The following is a 19,600-nucleotide window of genomic DNA, read 5'->3' on the forward strand; positions in this document are numbered from 1 at the left end:
AGACCCAGAATAAACTATAACAAAAAGGCAAATGTTGTATTTCAGTTCACTATAACAAGACGAGATTAAATTCTTTGTGACTAAAATCTGACTACTAATTAGACTGAACAATCGTTTTTGGAGAGATTGAGAGCTTTTCAGTGATTAGCACAATTCATATTAGCAGCACAGATGCGCAGCGCAGTCCTGTTCAGCAGTGGGAAGGACACGCCACACGCGGCACACACATCCTACTTCAGCTGGTGAGCTGCGGGGTTCGCTTAACCCTCTCACTTTCCCCACTGCATTTCATAGCCAAGTTATGTTGCCAAAGTACCCAAGTCCCCTCTTTTCCTTAGAGAAAACAACTTGAATCTAGCCCTTACTGTTCAAAAGGTATGGCCCATAATACCGCCACTACATTTAAAAAAAAATGTTTACCGTGCATTGGTCCTTCTAATACCACTTGTTCATGCTACACCTTGTTCAGTCATGTTACCTCATCAGCTACAGTGCATTCGGAAATTATTCAGACTCCTTCCCTTTCTCCTCATTTTGCTATTTATTTTACTTATTATAAAATGTATTAAATAAATGTTTTCCTTGTCAATCTGCACCCAATACCCCATAATGACAAAGGAAATGTCCATAGAGTTCCGAGACAGGATTGTGTCGGGGCACAGATATGGGGAAGGGTACCAAAAAAATGTCTGCAGCATTGAACAAGAACACAGTAGCCTCCATCATTCTTAAATGTAAGATGTTTGGAACCACCAAGACTCTTCTTAGAGCTGGCTTTCTGGGCAAACTGAGCAATCGGGGAAGAAGGGCCTTGGTCAGGGAGGTGAACAAGAACCCAATGGTCACTCTGACAGAGCTCTAAAGTTCCTCTGTGGAGATGGGAGAAACTTCCAGAAGGACAGCCATCTGCGGAGCACTCCACCAATCAGGCCTTTATGGATGAGCGGCCAGACGGAAGCCACTCCTCAGTAAAAGGCGCATGAAATCCCACTTGGAGTTTGCCAAATGGCACTTAAAAACTCTCAGATGATGAGAAACAGGATTCTCTGGTCTGATGAAACCAAGATTGAACTCTTTAGCCTGAATGCCAAGCTTCACGCCTGGAGGAAACCTGGAACCATCCCTACGGTGAAGCATGGTGGTGGCAGCATCATGCTGTGGGGATGTTTTTCAGTGACAGGGACTGGGAGAATAGTCAGTATCAAGGGAAATATGAACGGAGTAATGTACAGAGAGATCCTTCATGAAAACCTGCTCCAGAGTGCCCAGGACCTCAGACTAGGGTAAAGGTTCACCTTCCAACAGGACCACAACCCTAAGCACACAACCAAGACAACGCAGGAGGGGCTTCAGGACAAGTCTCTGAATGTCCTTGAGTGTCCCAGCCAGAGCCCAGACTAGAACCCAATCGAACATCTCTGGAGAGATCTGAATATATTTGTGCAGCGACGCTCCCCATCCAACCCGACAGAGCTTGAAAGGATCTGCAGAGAACAATGCGAGAAACGCCCCAAATACAGATGTGCCAAGCTTGTAGCGTCAAACCCAAGAAGACGGGAGGCTTTAATCGCTGCCAAAGGTGCTTCAACAAAGTACTGAGTAAAGGTTCTGAATACTTAAGTAAATGTGATTTCAGTTTTTTATTTTTTATACATTTGCAAAAATGTCTAAATATCTGTTTTTGCTTTGCCATTGCGGTATTGTGTGTAGATTGATGAGGGGAAAAAATATTTAATTCCTTTTACAATAAGGCTGTAACGTAACAAAATGTGGGAAAAGTCAAGGGGTCTGAATATTTTCCGAACACACTGTAGTTATAGCTAACAACCTGAGGCACATTCAGCAGGACGCAACGTTTTGGTATGTTCAGATAGAATACTCTATGTAGAACAAACATGCCTCTCTGACATGTTGAATAAGGAATAACGTTGGCTCCATTAATGGAATTTCTATCTGGAACGTTTGAGAAGATTTTGCAACGGACCGTGGTCCTGGTAACATTACCAGTAACCTAGAAGTAAACACTTGGTGGCACAGAAAGGAAAAGGGATAGCAAACAATTTATTGACCAAATTCGTCTTGCCACTACACTATACCTGACTGGGTAAATTACTTTATTTTTGGTTAATGTGGACCCAGTGACTCAGACTTGAGCACTTGGACTAGGACTTCAGCCATAGAGACTCGTCACTCGACCATTGGTGACTCGGACTCGAGCACAGGGGATTTTGAAGTGAGGTTTGGTGACAGACTACTGCCTGGGAGAAACAGTCATTAGCTCCCATTCAAAGTCATGAACCCCTGTTCTTTTTTTGGACATCAATGTGGCTGCGGTGTCTGTGGAACTTTGACAACAACGGCAATACCGTGACCGAGTGATGGAGGTGCAACCCATACTATTTTGCCAATACTTTGCGGCAGCATCTGGTGATATCGTGCTAGTTCCCCCCTCTAGTCCCCCCCTGCGCTTGTGTGAGTCTTTGTTTTGTATGTAAATGTGCAATATTTATGTAGGCTGAATTTGGAATTTACATGGCCAGATAATTCTTAGATATTCTTATACATGTTTGTCATATTTCTGCTGTTGAGAAGAGAATAAGATGTTGTGCAGCAAAATATGTGTGTAGGACACGGCTATGTATGTTTGTGCACATGTTTACTATAGGATAAATGAGGCAATACAATGAGGCAAAACAAGTGTGATGTGACTAAAATGGCCCACTGTTTTCGTATAACTAGGCTAATCATTAGTCAAATGGCAATATGTGACTAAGATTTAATGACATTCTGGTCCAAACGACTAAGACCAGACTAAATCTTTAAGAGTGCCAAAATGAACACTGCTGTACAGGCCGGTGATGTAATAATGAGTGTTAATTATGGAGTCTGTCAGCACTTATTACTCTCCCCAGCAGCTTGCATATGAGAAAAGGTAATAATAGGCAAGCTAAACTCAGAACGATATATTGTAATGGCTTTCTTCTTCCTCTTCTGAGGAGGAGTAGTAGGAAGGATCGGAGGACCAAAATGCAGCGTGGTATGTAATGCAATTTAATGAGAATTAATACAGAATATAAAAGAACAAGACAAACAAAATGAAAACCGAAACAGTCCCGAATGGTGCAAACACTGAAATGGAAAAAAAATCACCCACAACTCAAAAGGTGAAACCAGGCTACCTAAGTATGGTTCTCAATCAGGGACAACGATTGACAGCTGCCTCTGAGAACCATACCAGGCCAAACACAGAAATCCCAAATTATAGAAAAATGAACATAGACTGCCCACCCCAACTCACACCCTGACCATACTAAAACAAAGACAAAACAAAGGAACTAAGGTCAGAACGTGACATATTTTAATATTTAAAGCACCAATATCTACAGTATGTTGGTGTCAGATTTCACAAAACAGGCTGACATCTATATCAACTTTTTTTCAGTTCCCATAATACTTAATAATGCCAGGAATGGCATACAGGTTGAAACATGACCTGAAACTCTGATTGAAAAACAGGGCACAGATGCGGCAGTTTACGGGTCTATTACAGAGTACTTGAAGTGTCCAGTGCAGTATTTTGTTGTCTAAATTAATAAAAAAATATATGCAAGAGGTCACCATCTGCTTATTAAATATATTTGTGACCAAAAGCAGTTTGACCTTGGTTAGTAAGCCTACAATGGCTCATGTAAATTTCCTACATTTCACAATGAAAGCACCAGATCAAAGCTCCTGTAAATGTCCTACATCTTACAATGAGAGCGCCAGATCAAAGCTCCTGTAAATGTCCTACATCTTACAATGAGAGCGCCAGATCAAAGCTCCTGTAAATGTCCTACATCTTACAATGAGAGCGCCAGATCAAAGCTCCTGTAAATGTCCTACATCTTACAATGAGAACGCCAGATCAAAGCTCCCGTAAATGTCCTACATCTTACAATGAGAGCACCAGATCAAAGCTCCTGTAAATGTCCTACATCTTACAATGAGAGCGTCAGATCAAAGCTCCTGTAAATGTCCTACATCTTACAATGAGAGCGACAGATCAAGAGGTTTAAAAACATCAGGTCTTTCCCTGCACCCTCTGCCCTACTATGTACTGTGCATGTCACTTTCACAGGTTCTTTCACTTAAAATAACAGAACTAAGTGCTTGATACAGTACAATGATCAAGTGCCACTCAGTTCATGCTCCAAGTGTAAGGGCAACAAACAGGTTGTTGTGTACTCAAATAGATTGTTTGGTGTACTTCCTCTGTAAATAGTATTTTTTTTTGTCTTTTGAGTCTGTCCTTCATTTAACAGAAATCCCATATCAGATGATAAGGGGACAAATTGTGGTTGGAGGTAGTAGTGGGTGGGGATTCGTGTGACAGGATGGGGGTGGGGTTGCAGAGAAGGGGGGTAAATCCCTGTGGAACGACAAAACACAGGGCCGGGGACACAGCTGGTAATTTGGTAAGAGGTCACTCACAGTAAACACAAGCTGTTTAGAGAAGGTCTGGAAAGGCCAATACTCCAGGAGCTTGTGTGGGACGGATGGAGAGATAAGAAGAAGAAAAAAAGAGCAACTCTATGAAAACTCCCCACTTCCTATGTGTATCCTTTATTATTTTAGGCTAAACAAAACCACTTTCCCATAACATGTTCCTATGCAGGCTTCAAACTCGCTTGGCAAATTTCACACCCTTATTTAGACAACTGATAAGTGTCTCGGGGGTATTAATAACTTCAGGTTGGCTAAGCGTTAATATACAGTATGTACTGTAATAACCCTCTCTTACGAAATCACCTTATTTCATTTCAGTAACATTGGACCATCCCAAATGGCAACTTATTCCCTTTAGTACACCACTTTTGGCCATAGCCCTGGTCAAAAGTAGTGCACTATAAAGGGAATAGCTAGGTCCCACGAGACGCACACATAATTTTTTTTAATAGTACTTTCTTTCCTTCTTACTACCACTGAGACTCCAGCTGATAGTAAGTAAGTCAGCCAGTCAGTCAGTCAGTCAGTCAATGTAATTTGAAAAGATTCTGGCTGATCCTTGAACTCCATGAACTGTACATGAAAATCACCCAGCGCAGATCACAGGAGAGATCAACCTAGTCTGACTGGTTCTCTCCCCACTTTTACCCCCACACCGAATTTCAGAGGTCAAATGAGCTTCTGCAGAACATTCTCAGTACAGGCAAGATCCTCACAAAGTGCTACAGCTACACCATCGAGAACATTCTGACCGGTTGCATCACTGCCTGGTATGGCAACTGCTCAGCAGCCGACCGTAGGTTTCTACAGAGGGTAGTGTATACGGCCCAGTACATCACTGGGGCCAAGCTTCCTGCCATCCAGGTCCTCTATACTAGGCGGTGTCAGAGGAAGGCCTCAAAAATGGTCAAAGACTCCAGCCACCCAAGTCATAGACTGTTCTCTCTACTACAGCACGGCAAGCGGTACCAGAGCGCCAAGTCTAGGTCCAAAGGGCTCCTGAACATCTAACACCAAGCCATAAGACTGCTAATCAATTAATCAAATGGCTACCTGGACTATTTGGACTTTTTACACTGCTGCTACGCGCTGTTTATCATCTATGCATAGTCATTTTACTCCTTCCTACATGTACATATTACCTCCATTATTTAGACTAACCTGTATCCCCTGTATATAGCCTTGTTATTGTTATTCTATTGTGTTACTTTTTAAAACTTTATTTAGTAAAATATTTTATTAAAACTGCATTGGTGGTTAAGGGCTTGTAAGTAAGCATTTCACGGTAAGATCTACACCGGTTGTATTTGGCAAGTGACAAATTCATTTAGAAATTGGCCTTGGCACAGTCAAGACAGGGTAAACATCTGCCAAGCATTAAGATAGGAGAACAACAAGTAATGTGTTCCAGTCCAAGTGTATGTTTAAATCCATTGCTTTTGGCTTGATAAGAGGTGGAATTAGGAGCTGTTTAAGGGTATTTAAATCCATTAGATACACAACATAAGCATCAGCTGACTGTAATAATATGTGTACGGCACTGAGTGGGAGGAACAAGTTTGTCCTTTCTGTGAGGACATAAAAATCTAATCAAAATGTATTTGTCACAAGCTTCATAAACAACAGGTGTAGACCAATAGTGAGATATTTATTTTCTACTAACACAAGGAATAAATATAAAATGAGTAATGATAACTTGGCTATAGAAACGGAGTAACAGTACCGAGTCGATGTGCAGGGGTACCAGGTAATTGAGGTAGATGTGTAAATATACAGTACATTTGGACATTACAGTTAGCAAGCATTTCGCTACACTCGCATTAACATCTGCTAACCATGTGTATGTGACAAATAAAATTTGATTTGATTTGAAAGTATTCAGACCCCTTGACTTTTTCCACATTTTGTTTTGTTACAGCTGTCATGACGTTGGCCTGGGGATAGTTTTATGACAGTCATAAATACATCTTCCCCCCCTTTTTCCTCTCTCTACTGAGGTTACTTTTTTTTTTTTAAATAAAAGATTGGTTAACATAGAGATTCTGGGAACATCAGTAGGTGGGGGGGAACTGGGATGAAAGTTCACCCTCCAATGGGACAGTGACCCTAAGCACACAGCCAAGACAATGCAGGAGTGCTTTGGGACAAGTCTCTGAATGTCCTTGAGTGGCCCAGCCAAAGCTCGGACTTAAACCCGATCTAACATCTCTAGAAAGACCTGAAAATAGTTGTGCAGCAACGCTCCCCAGCTAACCTGACAGAGCTTTAGAGGATCTGCAGAGAAGAATGGGAGAAACTCCCCAAATACCAGTGTGCCAAGCTTGTAGCGTCATACCCAAGAAGACTCAAGGCTGTAATCGCTGCCAAACGTGCTTCAACAAAGTACTGAGTAAAGGGTCTGAATACTTATGTAAATGTCATATTTCAATTTTAAAATGTCTAAAAAAACTGTTTTTGCTTTGTCATTATGGGGTATTGTGTGTAGATTGATCAGGGGAAAAAAACAATTTAATACATTTTAGAATAAGGCTGTAAGGTAACAAAATATGGAAAAAGTCAAGGAGTCTGAATACTTTCCAAATGCACTGTAGGTAGGGATAAAGTTTCTAGGCAACAGGGTAGATAATAAACAGCAGCAGCTTATGTGATGAGTGAAACGAGTTAGTGCAGAACGGGTCAGGGCTTTGTGATGTCCACTCCAATACCTTGACTTTGTTGTCCTTAAGCTATTTTGCCACAACTTTGGAAGTATGCTTGGGGTCATTGTCCATTTGGAAGACCCTTTTGCGACCAAGCTTTAACTTCCTGACTGATATCTGGAGATGTTGCTTCAATATATCAACATAATTTTCCTGCCTCATGATGCCATCTATTTTGTGAAGTGCAACAGTCCCTCCTACAGCAAACCACCCCCACAAGATGATGCTGTCACCCCCGTGCATTACGGTTTGGATGGTGTTCTTCGGCTAGAAGCCTCCCCCTTTTTCCTCCAAACATAACGATGGCCATTATGGCCAAACAGTTCTATTATTGTTTTATCTTTGTCCCCATGTGCAGTTGCAAACCGTAGTCTGGCTTTTTTATGGCGGTTATGGAGCAGTGGCTTCTTCCTTGCAGAGCGGCCTTTCAGGTTATGTCGATATAGGACTTGTTTTACTGTGAATATAGATACTTTTGTACCCGTTTCCACCAGCATCTTCACAAGGTCCATTGTTGCTGTTCTGGAATTGATTTGCACTTTTCGCACCAAAGTACGTTCATCTCTAGGAGACAGAACGCATCTCCTTCCTGAGGGGTATGATGGCTGCTTAGTCCCATGGTGTTTATTCTCACGTAATATTGTTTGTACAGAGGAATGTGGTACCTTCAGGCGTTTGGAAATTGCTCCAAAGGATGAACCAGACTTGGAGGTCTAACAATTATTTTCTGAGGTCTTAACTGATTTTTTGGGAGTTTCCCATGATGTCAAGCAAAGAGGCACTGCGTTTGAAAGTAGGCCTTGAAATACATCCACAGGTACACCTCCAATTGACTCAAATGATGTCAATTAGCCGATTAGAAGCTTCTAAAGCCATGACATCATTTTCTGGAATTTTCAAAGCCACAGTCAACTTAGTGTATGTAAACTTCTGACCCACTAGAATTGTAACACAGTGAATTATAAGTGAAATAATCTGTCTGTAAAACAATTGTTGGAAAAATGACTTGTGTCATGCACAAAGTAGATGTCCTAAATGACTTGCCAACCTAAGTGTATGTAAACTTCCGACTTCACCTGTATAAATCTAGAACAGGATTATCTATTTTGGATGTTGAGACAGTTGAGACAGAGAGTGTGCTTGTGCATGCACTGATTTAAAGCAACCATATTCAAGTGATAGGCTGTTTGCACCAATAAATAAAAACATCTTTACAATTAAAAAAAAATATGGTGACCCCCAAAAGCCAGATGGCGATGGGTAAATTAGACGCGCATTCGGTCTTTATATTACTGTAGCATAGACTATGCTGCAGCAAATTTAGGCCTACCTGTCACAAGAAAAAAAGTTACCATGATGGGATGAAAGGTCTACATGCATTGTGAACTGCACTCCATACTGAGATGGGCTGTCTGTCCCCATCCTGAGCATTGATGATTCATCATCCAGAGGCCATAGACAAGCCAGATCGCATATCATTTAACACTTCCACTTCATGATATGCTGTTCATATAAATAATTGATTATAATTGCCAGTTTCACTCAGTTATTTATCTCTGCGGAAAAGGGAGTGGTAAATCCCGGTAAATCTCGGTAACCGGGTTCCAGCCATTCAACCCTAGTCCGGGATGAGCAGTACTGGAGAAGAGAGTATTTCCCCTTGAGTCATACTTATATCACACTGCATTCATTCTTTTGAGACAATGATGCATTGTCTACACTGAAGTGTTTATCAAAGAAGCAGCAGACTGTTGCTCTGCGGTCTCCCCTGATGCTCATCACATGCACTGGTGCTTCCAAAAAGTCATCAAGGGACCAAGAGCTTCATACTTTATATGGAAACATAACTATGATCTTGTTTTGTGATTACAGTTTTCCAAGTAAAAGACACAGATGAAATATGACATTTTCATAAATTTGCCACAGTGCAATAAGATAACGTATGAATAGGCTATTCCTTATGAAGAATATATATTCTTACCATTTTTTAAAAAACTATTAGGCTATCTGGCTGCTAAATGCATGCTGCTGTGACCTATTCAATATATGGCATGGAAAACAAGGAAATTATCTAAAGATTTGCTTCACATACTCTTTTTCAGACCTTAACAGAAAACGCTCTGTTATGGGGGTGGAAGGTAGGTGGCTTCCAACTGTTTGTGTCAGAAGAGTGCACAACAGAAAACAAAGTACGGGCCAAGACTTCATACAGTCTTGACTATTTGCGTTCTAGCAGTTTACATGCATTCTAGAGACATTATAATAACCCCATTTGCACAGCACTATATTGTGAGGAATCCGTGTGGATTTAGTGCTATCTGACATTAAAACTGAGCACATAAAATCCTATAATAGCCTACCAATTAATTTGGGGCAATTTGAGCATAATGTTGACTGGTTGTGTGTACAACCCAGTACAACTCCAGTAATAAGAATTCAGTAGTATTTACGGTCAGTGCGTTGGCTTCAACTGCACAAAACAAAGACGACCCATTATTCCCCGTTCTCTGGATGATGGCCACTGTCTGTTTTAGGCCTGTGAGGCATAAAGCATACCGTCCACCAGACATAAAAAACCTTTGTATTCCCAAGAAATGACGAGGTTAGTAAATACAAGCTTGTCTTAAGGTCTCAATTACATTTTTTCCCCCCCAAGTTTTCATACTGACCAAATTCAGTGATTCCACCTCTCCATTGCATTTAATGTGGTGGTTGCTAAGAGTGGTGTGGGTCCCTGTTGGAATGCCACTGACCTCTTCACAGAAACTACAACAAGGCCTGAGATATCGGTGACAAGTCACTCAACACGGTGCGATATCTTTATCTGCAGTATTGAATTTATCAAACAGCATCGTTGGTTATGCGACATTGCACAAACGTATAATCATCATCATTGCACAAACGTATAATCATTGCGCAAAACGTATCATTAAATATTGAAAAGTTGTGCATTGAAAATGTATTAAGAAATGTGTTCATTTTCATATTAGATTGTCACATTTGTGAGTGAATGATATAAATGTCATCCTCTATTGGCTTTCAGAGTTTAGTGAAGCGTTTGGTGGTAAAGGTGCAAGCTAGTTCCTGGTCCAATTGGGAAGTATATTCCTGGCTGTACAGAGAGCCTTTTATCCCTTAGGAAAGTTTCAAGGGGAAAGAATACTAGAACTCTGCGGGTTTTCTCTCTGCTGAATCATCATCTTACCTTACATAAGTAGCTTTTTTCCACTTTAACTGCACCCAGTGAGGAAATCACAAGCCTAGACCCTGACAAATGAGAACACTCTGTCACATATTGTAGAGGCCCAACTATTTCCATAATAGTTCTTCTGTTCGGGGTTGAAACTTTGCAGGAGTATAAAAGGATTATGTCTCCGATAATATTTTTACAATTAATTAACATCACAGTAGTATAAATGGCAAACTTGGATTTTAAATTGTGGTATTAGTTTCACAAGGTCCTCTCCACAAGGAACAAGTTTGCCTCAAAGAACTATAACTTTTACCATGGAAAAACATGGGTGTTCAGTAGCTCATATTAGAGTTGTACGGTTGCCAGTATGCTACACTTTGGCACTATAACACATAAAATAAGGTTATAGGGCAGTGTTTTGACTTGGACCCCAATGATTTCAGCTTGCAGCTATAGTTTCCTCATATCTATCGGTTGTAGAATTTGGCCCATCCCTCTCACCATAGCTTTCATCATTAAATTCAAAAGTGCAGCTGTGCCCTTGGACTGCCAAAATGTCTGGAAACAGCTGTGGGGAGTCACAATACCTTAACCAATTCCACGCTCGCCTCCACCAAGAGAAGCATTCCATGTGAGATCATGGTTAAAGGTGTGTCCCATTATCAGCGCAGGCTTTACATAGCTGTGAGCATAGATCAACTCGGTCCCTGGGACCCCAAGGGGTGTACATTTTGGTTTTTGCCCTAACACTACATAGCGGATTCAAATAATCATCACGACTTGATCATTTGAATCAACTGTGCAGTGTTAAGGCAGAAACCAAAACGTCCGCCCCTTGAGGTCTTGAGGACCAATTTTGAGAAACGCTGGTATGGAGCGAGGAATGTCACCTATAAAATTACAAAACTGTCAAATCTAGACATCCTCCTCCTACATTCCTTTACTGTATACTGTAGGCCTGTACGTGCAGCTCTATTCATATAAATGCTAAGTTGCCAAGTGAAGAATTTCAAAATGAGACCAGATGTCATTTCAAACAGATGCTGCGGTGACAAAAAATGTTTAGTGGATATTAAAGGGAAACTTCACTGCTACACTATTTAGACCAGCTGGACTAAGAGGGCAAATGGCAAACAAGTTGTTTTGCTGTCGGTAGCTAGCTAGTAATATCAGCTCTCTTTTTACACAAGGCAGTGTTGTTCAGTACAATTTTGTGATCAATTCGGCCATGACGGAGATTGCTAGCAGCACCACAAGACAACCTAGCCATGTTAAGCTTGCTAGCTTTGTTTGCTATACCCAAATCTTACTGCAGCCTAACGTTATAGCTAGCTAGACGCAGTGTTTTTTACACTGGGAGCAAAACTTGAGAAATGTTTTGATGATGAAGAGTAAAGGAATGACTTTGGCTTTATGACTCATATTAGTCTTTGAGTAACTACACCTGTGTGTTGTAGCTAGCTAGCTAGTGTCTGAAATATTCTGCATTGTGCTGTTACATTAGAAAGACAGTACACAACCATTACCCATGAAAGTCAAATAATGTTTTTGTCATTCTCTTACAGACAAAACTGCTTGATGGTCTACAGATTATTTTTGGAGTTTGTTCTACGTGGGGAGAAGCTTGGCAGATGACATCAAATCCCCTTGCCTGCTTGTGCTGTGGGGGCCATTCAAGCAATTTATCCCTCACACAATGAATACAAAGAAGTTGATGACTCAAGAAGAGATATGAATGGTCCCATAACAACAATCTCCCCTTGTGTGAAAGTGAACTCACTGCTATCCCCAAAAACACCATATGCAAGTATTCCCTTTGTAGAACTGTAGTATTTATTATAGGTGTTGTGTTATATATAAAACATGTCATACATTGCCATAACTGTTCCTACATACAGCTGTGTAAACTCACCTAAGTCTCCAGCGCAAATAAACGTTGTCGCGAATTACTTATTTCCTACATTGACAGACCAATCTGTTTTATTGAAACATATTTACGTACCAACAAATGAAAGTTGAAATGATACACCAACTCCCTGCATCATTTGTTTTAGCAGTAAGAGTGTAGCAAGTTACTTCCAAATACATTTCATGAATACCACAATGAATTGATCCATGGTTTCTGATGCAGCTGGAATGTTCCAGGCAAGATCCTGAATGTTCTTCAGCTGGTGAACCTTGTCTTGTGTTGGGCAATGGCAGCTGGTCTGGCAGAACTTCACGAGCTCCATGAAATTAGACTCACAGACTACACAATTTGGCTCTTGCCAGTCATATGCAGTCTTTTCCTCTTCCAAGTCAGATGACATTGAGCTCGAGGTTGTTCTCGGCTGAAAGCTTTCATCCAAGACTACTTTGTCCCCATCAATACACACTCAAACAAGGTACAGTACTATATCCACCCATTCCCCTCGTGTCAATAGATAATGTATACTAACCTTCACAAACACGTCAGTCGCCCACACCATCCCCTCTTTACTAATAACTCAGTATTTCTTAAATTTAGACTTCAAGCTTTACATAAACAAATCAACTAACCCTCCATAATACAGAAAAAACTACAGTAGAAGTTGAAACCTACTTATAAACACACCAACTATATGACAACAAGACACAGACCATGTTTATGCCTAGCTCCAGTATATTTATTTGCTTATGGAGTCAAGGTGACTTACACTAGTTCCTGGTGCTGAGCTTGATGTTGATGCCGGTGCAGATGTTGATGAGATTGGACTCTGTAAATAGAACACATAGGCCAGTCACGTTAGCTAGCTAACTAACTACCGCAGAGGCTAACGGTTAGATACGGTCCGGTAGGCTGTAGCTAACGTAACCTAACGTAGCTTGCAAAATTACAAATCACATTGTCAGATAGCAGCTGGCTATTTACATAGATTTTCTTTGGAAGGTCTAGCTAGCATATTATGAAAGCTAGCGAACTAGACTTTAGTTTCAATAAACAAAATGTAGTTATCTAGCTAAGGTAACAAGCTAGGGAAGTTAACTCTGCTCGACTTCTTAGTAAGGTAACCGATGAAATTAGGGATGCACGATATAAGAAGAAGACACTGCAGTCATTTTCACTACTCTTAGCAATGATTTAGGGATCCTTGAATTAGCTAGGTAGCCACTTGTTGTTGCCTATTTAAACATGAACTTCAGTTCATGAAAATAAATAGCTATCCAGCTACTTAACCCTGTTGCCCAAAGCTAACGTTATAAGCAGCCAGCTGGCTTCATCAGTCTAGTGAGGCTCTACCTGACCGGGTAATGTGTTGTGAAGCTAGCCACAATAAGAATTAGGCACAATAGTGGCATTTGCGGTTTGCCTTCAAAATAAAAGTACCTCTTTGAAAGTGATGGAGAAGGTTACAAATTGGTGGAATCATGCCATATTTAGACTAGATCATGTTAAACAAGGTTGGAGGGTGAAGCAATGAAATGGGGTATCAGTCTACTCGGTGACACCCACAGAACACAACTGTGAAGAGTTTACGCAAATATTAGCATTGTACTGTGACTGTGTGAAATCACCTCCCCAGTCAGCCTATTGTGTGTATTGACATTCATATTGCATTGTACAGCTTTACCTAAGGATTGGGGATCAATGAAATGGAGTAACACTCAATACCAAAGATATTTTTTCCTTTTTTTCCCCCTCAGAGTTATCAGACTCCAAAACATCCACGTATTGTTTTTCCTCTGGAATAGTATTCAATACACGTAGGTTGACAATAAATGTGGCTCAATTCACAGTTGTTTCAGAGTCCCACAATAAGAGCTACGATGCTAATGTTCTATGGGTGTCACTGAGTAGACTGATAACCCATGTCATTGATCCACACAATCCATAGGTAAGGATGTACTGTGAAATAAGTATGCCCCCAATTCTAAAGTATAATACATCGTGTGATTTCAACAGATTTTCAAATTAATAAATTGTCTTTTGTTGATTTTAAATAACATTCCAACCTCATTTAGCATGACCTATTCAATTATGGCATAATTCTATAATTTGTATGCATTTGCATCACTGTCAATGACATACTTTTATTTTGAAGGCTAACCACAAAGTCCAAGGCTAGCTTCACATAGATTGGTCTGACCACCATCAAATAAGAACCGTCTTATAAATTAAGGTTATTTTAGATGACACCTAGCTATATAGTTAGCTAGCTAACTACAGCTACTGAAACAGATGTTGTTTTGCTATTTGTTTGGGGAAGAACATTGCCACCAGAGACTCTGGGTTCGCGCCCAGGTTCTCTGGTGGCACAGCTGGCGCTGCAGTACAGCGCCCTTAACCACTGCGCCACCCGGGAGGCCCTGTAGGGTTTTTTTTGTTGGTGTAACGGATGTGAAACGGCTAACTTTTTTATTTTATTTTTAATTAAAAAATGTTTTATTTTTTTATATTTTTTATTAACAACAAATCAATACATAAAGCACATGAGGGAACACAAGCATACATAGATTACAAACAATGGACAATCGCGCTAGGGGGTACAATATCACATTACAATTACACAAGGACCTTAACGGACATGCATATACTTACAATTCTAACAGCTTTTTTGTTAGTAGAGCATTTAACCGTCTTAAAATACAGTTACATTTTTTTGTTGTAGGGTACGAAAATGTGGTTTTCTGTTTGTAAAATTACATTTGTGTATATGAAATTTGGCCAAAAGAATAATGAAATTAAATTACATCAAAATGATTCCGCTTATTTCTATTGAAACGGCTAACTTAGTTAGCGGTGCGCACTAAATAGCGTTTCAATCGGTGACGTCACTTGCTCTGAGACCTTGAAGTAGTGGTTCCCCTTGCTCTGCAAGGGCCGCGGCTTTTGTGGAGCGATGGGTAACGATGCTTCGTGGGTGTCAGTTGTTGATGTGTGCAGAGGGTCCCTGGTTTGCGCCCAGGTATGGGCGAGGGGACGGCCTAAAGTTATACTGTTACATTGGCAAGGAAAATATCAGATATTGGCCAGCAAAAAAAAATCATATCGGTGCATCACTAGATGAAATGTTACCCCAACAGCCTGTGCTTGCTCACAGTTTGCACATCCAGGTACTGAGCACCACACCATGACTAAAATGTAGAGTTTTTGTCGATACAAAAATAAAAATAGTTATTCGCAAGCTGATGTTCTATGAACAAGTGCATTAGCTACCCATTCTCAACAGGATCCACCCCGACAGAGGCGGTACTAAGTCCTGAAATCGCTATGAATTCTAGATATTGTGGTTTGCGTACAACAAGGAAATGAAGATGGCCTGTTTCTACCGATGATACAAAAACGCTTGTATTTGTGTGTAGAGGAAATTATGACACATACAGTGCATTCGGAAAGTATTCAGACCTCTCGACTTTTTCCACATTATGTTACGGTACAGACTTATTGTAAAATTGATTACTTTTTTTAAAGATCCCTCAATCTACAGATAATACCTATAACTATTCTATAACTTGACTGGAGTCCACCTGAGGTAAATTCAATTGATTGGACATGATTTGGAAAGGCACACACCTGTCTATATAAGGTCCCACAGTTGACAGTGCATGACAGAGCAAAAACCAGGCCATGAAGTCGAAAGAATTGTCCGTAGAGCTCCGAGACAGGATTGTGTTGAAAAACAGATCTGGGGAAGGGTACCAAAACATTTCTACAGCATTGAAGGTCTCCAAGACAACAGTGACCTCAATCATTCTTAAATGGAAGAGATTTGGAACCACCAAGACTCTTCCTAGAGCTTGCCACCCTGCCAAACTGAGCAATCGGGGGAGAAGGGCCTCCAGAGTTCAAGAACCCAATGTTCACTCTGACAGAGCTCCTCTGTGGAGATGGGAGAACCTTACTTTCCCAATGGCCAAGCAGAACTAGATTTAATCTAGGCCCAGCCACACAAGTTACTAACAGGTGTACAAAATCGAGCACATGGCCATGCAATCTCCATAGACAAACATTGGCAGTAGAATGGCCTTACTGAAGAGCTCAGTGACATTCAACGTGGCACCGTCATAGGATGCCACCTTTCCAACAAGTCAGTCCGTCAAATTTCTGCCCAGCTACAGCTGCCCCGGGCAACTGTAAATGCTGTTATTGTGAAGTGGAAACGTCTCGGAGCAACAACAGCTTAGCCACGAAGTGGTAGGCCACACAAGCTCACGGGACCACCGAGCGCTGAAGCTTGTAGCACATAAAAATCCTCTGTCCTCGGTTGCAACACTCACTACCAAGTTCCAAACTGTCTCTGGAAGCAATGTCAGCACAAGAACGGTTTGTTGGGAGCTTCATGAAATTGGTTTCCAAGGCAGAGCAGCCGCACACAAGCCTAAGATTACCATGCGCAATGCTAAGGGTTGATGGGAATGGTGTGAAGCTTGCCGCCATTGGACTCTGGAGCAGAGGAAACGCGTTCTCTGGAGTGATGAATCATGCTTAAACATCTGGCAGTCCAACAGACGAATCTGGGTTTGCCGGATGCCAGGAGAACGCTACCTGGCTGAATGTATAGTGCCAACTGTACAGTTTGGTGGAAGAGGAATAATGGTATGGGGCTGTTTTTCATGGTCCAGGCTAGGCCCCTTAGTTCCAGTGAAGGGAAATCTTAACGCTACAGCATACAATGACATGAGACGATTCTGTGCCTCCAACTTTGTGGCAGAAATTGTTTTGTCGAGATCAGTGTGGAAGAACTTAACTGGCCTGCACAGAGCCCTGACCTCAACTCCATCGAACAGCTTTGGGATGAATTGGAACTCCGACTGCGAGCCAGGTCTAATCGCCCAACATTAGTGTCCGCCCTCACTAATGCTCTTGTGGTTGAATGGAAGCAAGTCCCCGCAGCAATGTTCCAACATCTAGTGGAAAGCCATCCCAGAAGAGTGGAGGCTGTTATGGCAGTAAAGGGGGGGGGGGTCCAACTCCATATTAATTCCCATGGTTTTGGACGAGGGCCTGTGTTTTGGCAGTGTCAGCAGTAGAATAACAAATGTAGCATGGCATGGAGGGCCAAATTATATCTCTACAAGTCATTGCACTTGTAAAGTGGGATGAATTTTGAGAAGCATTTGTCTAATGGCTCCAAGTATGAGAAGCCACAAATAACACAACAGCTCATGGAGATAGTGGTTTTAATTGGCAAATTGTTTATATTATAAATTACATTTATGACATGGATGCATGAATGTCTTTCAGTCTCAATATGGGAAAGTCAGCAACTAGAGAAACGGAAACTTTACATTAATTGTTATCAAGCCTTCAAATTCTCCATATCGCTTCTAATTAAAATCACATGAAGTCTTTAGTCCTCCCTTGCATGCCAAAGGAGTGAGCAGTGACTCTAAAAGATTGCAAAGAACTTTGGAAACTCATTCTCCAGTTTAAGAGCCAACGCCTCCAACCAATATACTGAATACTGTCAGCTGACATCATCTCCAAGCAACTGTTCCTGAACCAAATAAAATGGGACATTAAAAGTGTTATGACTGTGACATATTGTAAAGAGATGATCTTTGACTCTTATTTGATATTCAATATTAGGAAAGACAAACATATTCTCATGGATCATTTTGTTTTACCACCAGGGGAATTTTTGGGATAGGTGATTATTACAAACTACACACAGCGATCTATCGGACCATCTACACTACATGACACATCTATGAAATCATCCATACAAACAATTATTTTGAACTGTATTGACAAAAATTAAATAGCCAGCCGTTTATTATAATGCACATGAGATGCACACTGGTTTGCCTCCAAAACGCTTCCCATCACCTCAACATGTGGTCAAGGAAATTTCTCAGAACAACTCTGAAGGCAGGACATTAGCGGAGTTTGAAAATTACTGAAATGTCTGCAACAACTGTTACTTTAGTTACTACATGTACACAGTATGAGGTGGAAGAATTTAGGTTAGAGTTGACATCTCAAACCCCTCTGGTTGTGGGCAACTAAATTAGTCAAACCCTTTGCCTTAGACATGCAATTTTGTCACTAAATTGCAATTTGCTTGCAACATGTGTCAAAAATGTGTTGCATCACTAACTTTTTGGGGGTATAGAATGGTATAGAATAGATTAATGAATTTATGGGATCCCAGTTAAGTCGGGGAAAAGGTTTGAACTGAAAAGGTTTGGAATGACATAAGACTCCATGGGTTACAAAAGTCTCATATTTTCCAACTGATGTCATCTTGAGATGATCTCACATGTTTAAAAATTCCACAATAATGATACACGTTTTTTTGTCATTTCCTCATCAATCTTTAGAAGCATTTCAGCACACCTCCAAATAATAGTGGCTAATGTTACTTCTAAACATGAAGAGAACAATAATGTAATGTAGACTAGAGTTGAGAAGAAAAGCTGTTGGCTGACAGCTGACAGAATGAATCCCAATATCTTCCACACAGAAGCCTCTTAATTAGTAAATACACCCAGAATGAGTCCACATACCTAGAGCCAGAAAGTCGTCGTCGTGGTGTTCGTTGGGACACATTATCATCCATGACTAGTTGCACAGGTTTAACAAAGTCCCCCGGACTACCGAAAGTGAAGCAAAGCACACAATTATTCATATTTCATAACTAAACTTGCACAGGTTTACATCTAGAGCTGTCCCATCCGAATGCTTGCTGTGGATGGTCGAAACCCTATTGACAATCAGGACAGCGTTTCGGATGGTAACTTGCCCTTTGTTGCCCGGCATGCAAAGTGGGGCACAGGACAATTATGATTTAATTAAGCTCATTATGTTACTCGTCATCTCTTACCACGAATGCCCCTGGCCCTCCGCGCTGCTGTCAACTTTCATCGGTATTTATTAGGGAGAAGAAAATAAATTATACCGAACAAAATATATCGTGGCGTTGATTCGTTCAGTGATACATTAGGCTACTGGTGCGTTCAAAATGAATTCCAGAACTCCCACTTCTATCTTGAGCCACACAACAGTCGCCCCTCTGTTCCAATACGCCGCCAGCACAACCCAGTTTTTCCAACGTTTAGCCAGCAGTCTACATTTCAAAGTTGTGACACGATGCCTGCTACAAGCGCTGCTAAATTGTCTCTGCCAAAAGCATACCAACTCCAAAAATCGACGTCAAAACCTATGAGTAGAGATTCAAATAACCATTCGTGGGGGCGTTGAATACCTTCACTCTTCTCCCGTTTTTACTCCCAGCGGTAATTTCACCTATCCATCCCA

At 41.0% G+C, this 19,600-nt stretch overlaps 1 protein-coding gene across 2 annotated transcripts in view; it reads right to left on the reverse strand.

The window, feature by feature from the left end:
* Positions 1 to 19,576, reverse strand: part of LOC112236179 (cordon-bleu protein-like 1) — a 50,052-nt gene extending 30,476 nt beyond the window's left edge. Inside the window, exons 1-3 of one of the 2 annotated variants that reach the window (XM_024404764.2) lie at positions 19,167 to 19,576; positions 18,850 to 18,936; positions 13,056 to 13,115 (exon numbers count right to left, since the gene is read on the reverse strand). In XM_024404764.2, coding sequence (XP_024260532.1) covers positions 13,056 to 13,115; positions 18,850 to 18,936; positions 19,167 to 19,207 — 188 coding nt within the window. In that variant the 5' untranslated portion in view covers positions 19,208 to 19,576. The remainder of the gene's footprint in view (positions 1 to 13,055; positions 13,116 to 18,849; positions 18,937 to 19,166) is intronic. The other variant, XM_024404772.2, reaches the window with a different exon arrangement.
* Positions 19,577 to 19,600: the final 24 nt, after the last annotated feature.

The sequence above is a fragment of the Oncorhynchus tshawytscha genome, linkage group LG03 (assembly GCF_018296145.1).
Source record: "Oncorhynchus tshawytscha isolate Ot180627B linkage group LG03, Otsh_v2.0, whole genome shotgun sequence".
Classification (NCBI taxonomy): Eukaryota; Metazoa; Chordata; class Actinopteri; order Salmoniformes; family Salmonidae; genus Oncorhynchus; species Oncorhynchus tshawytscha.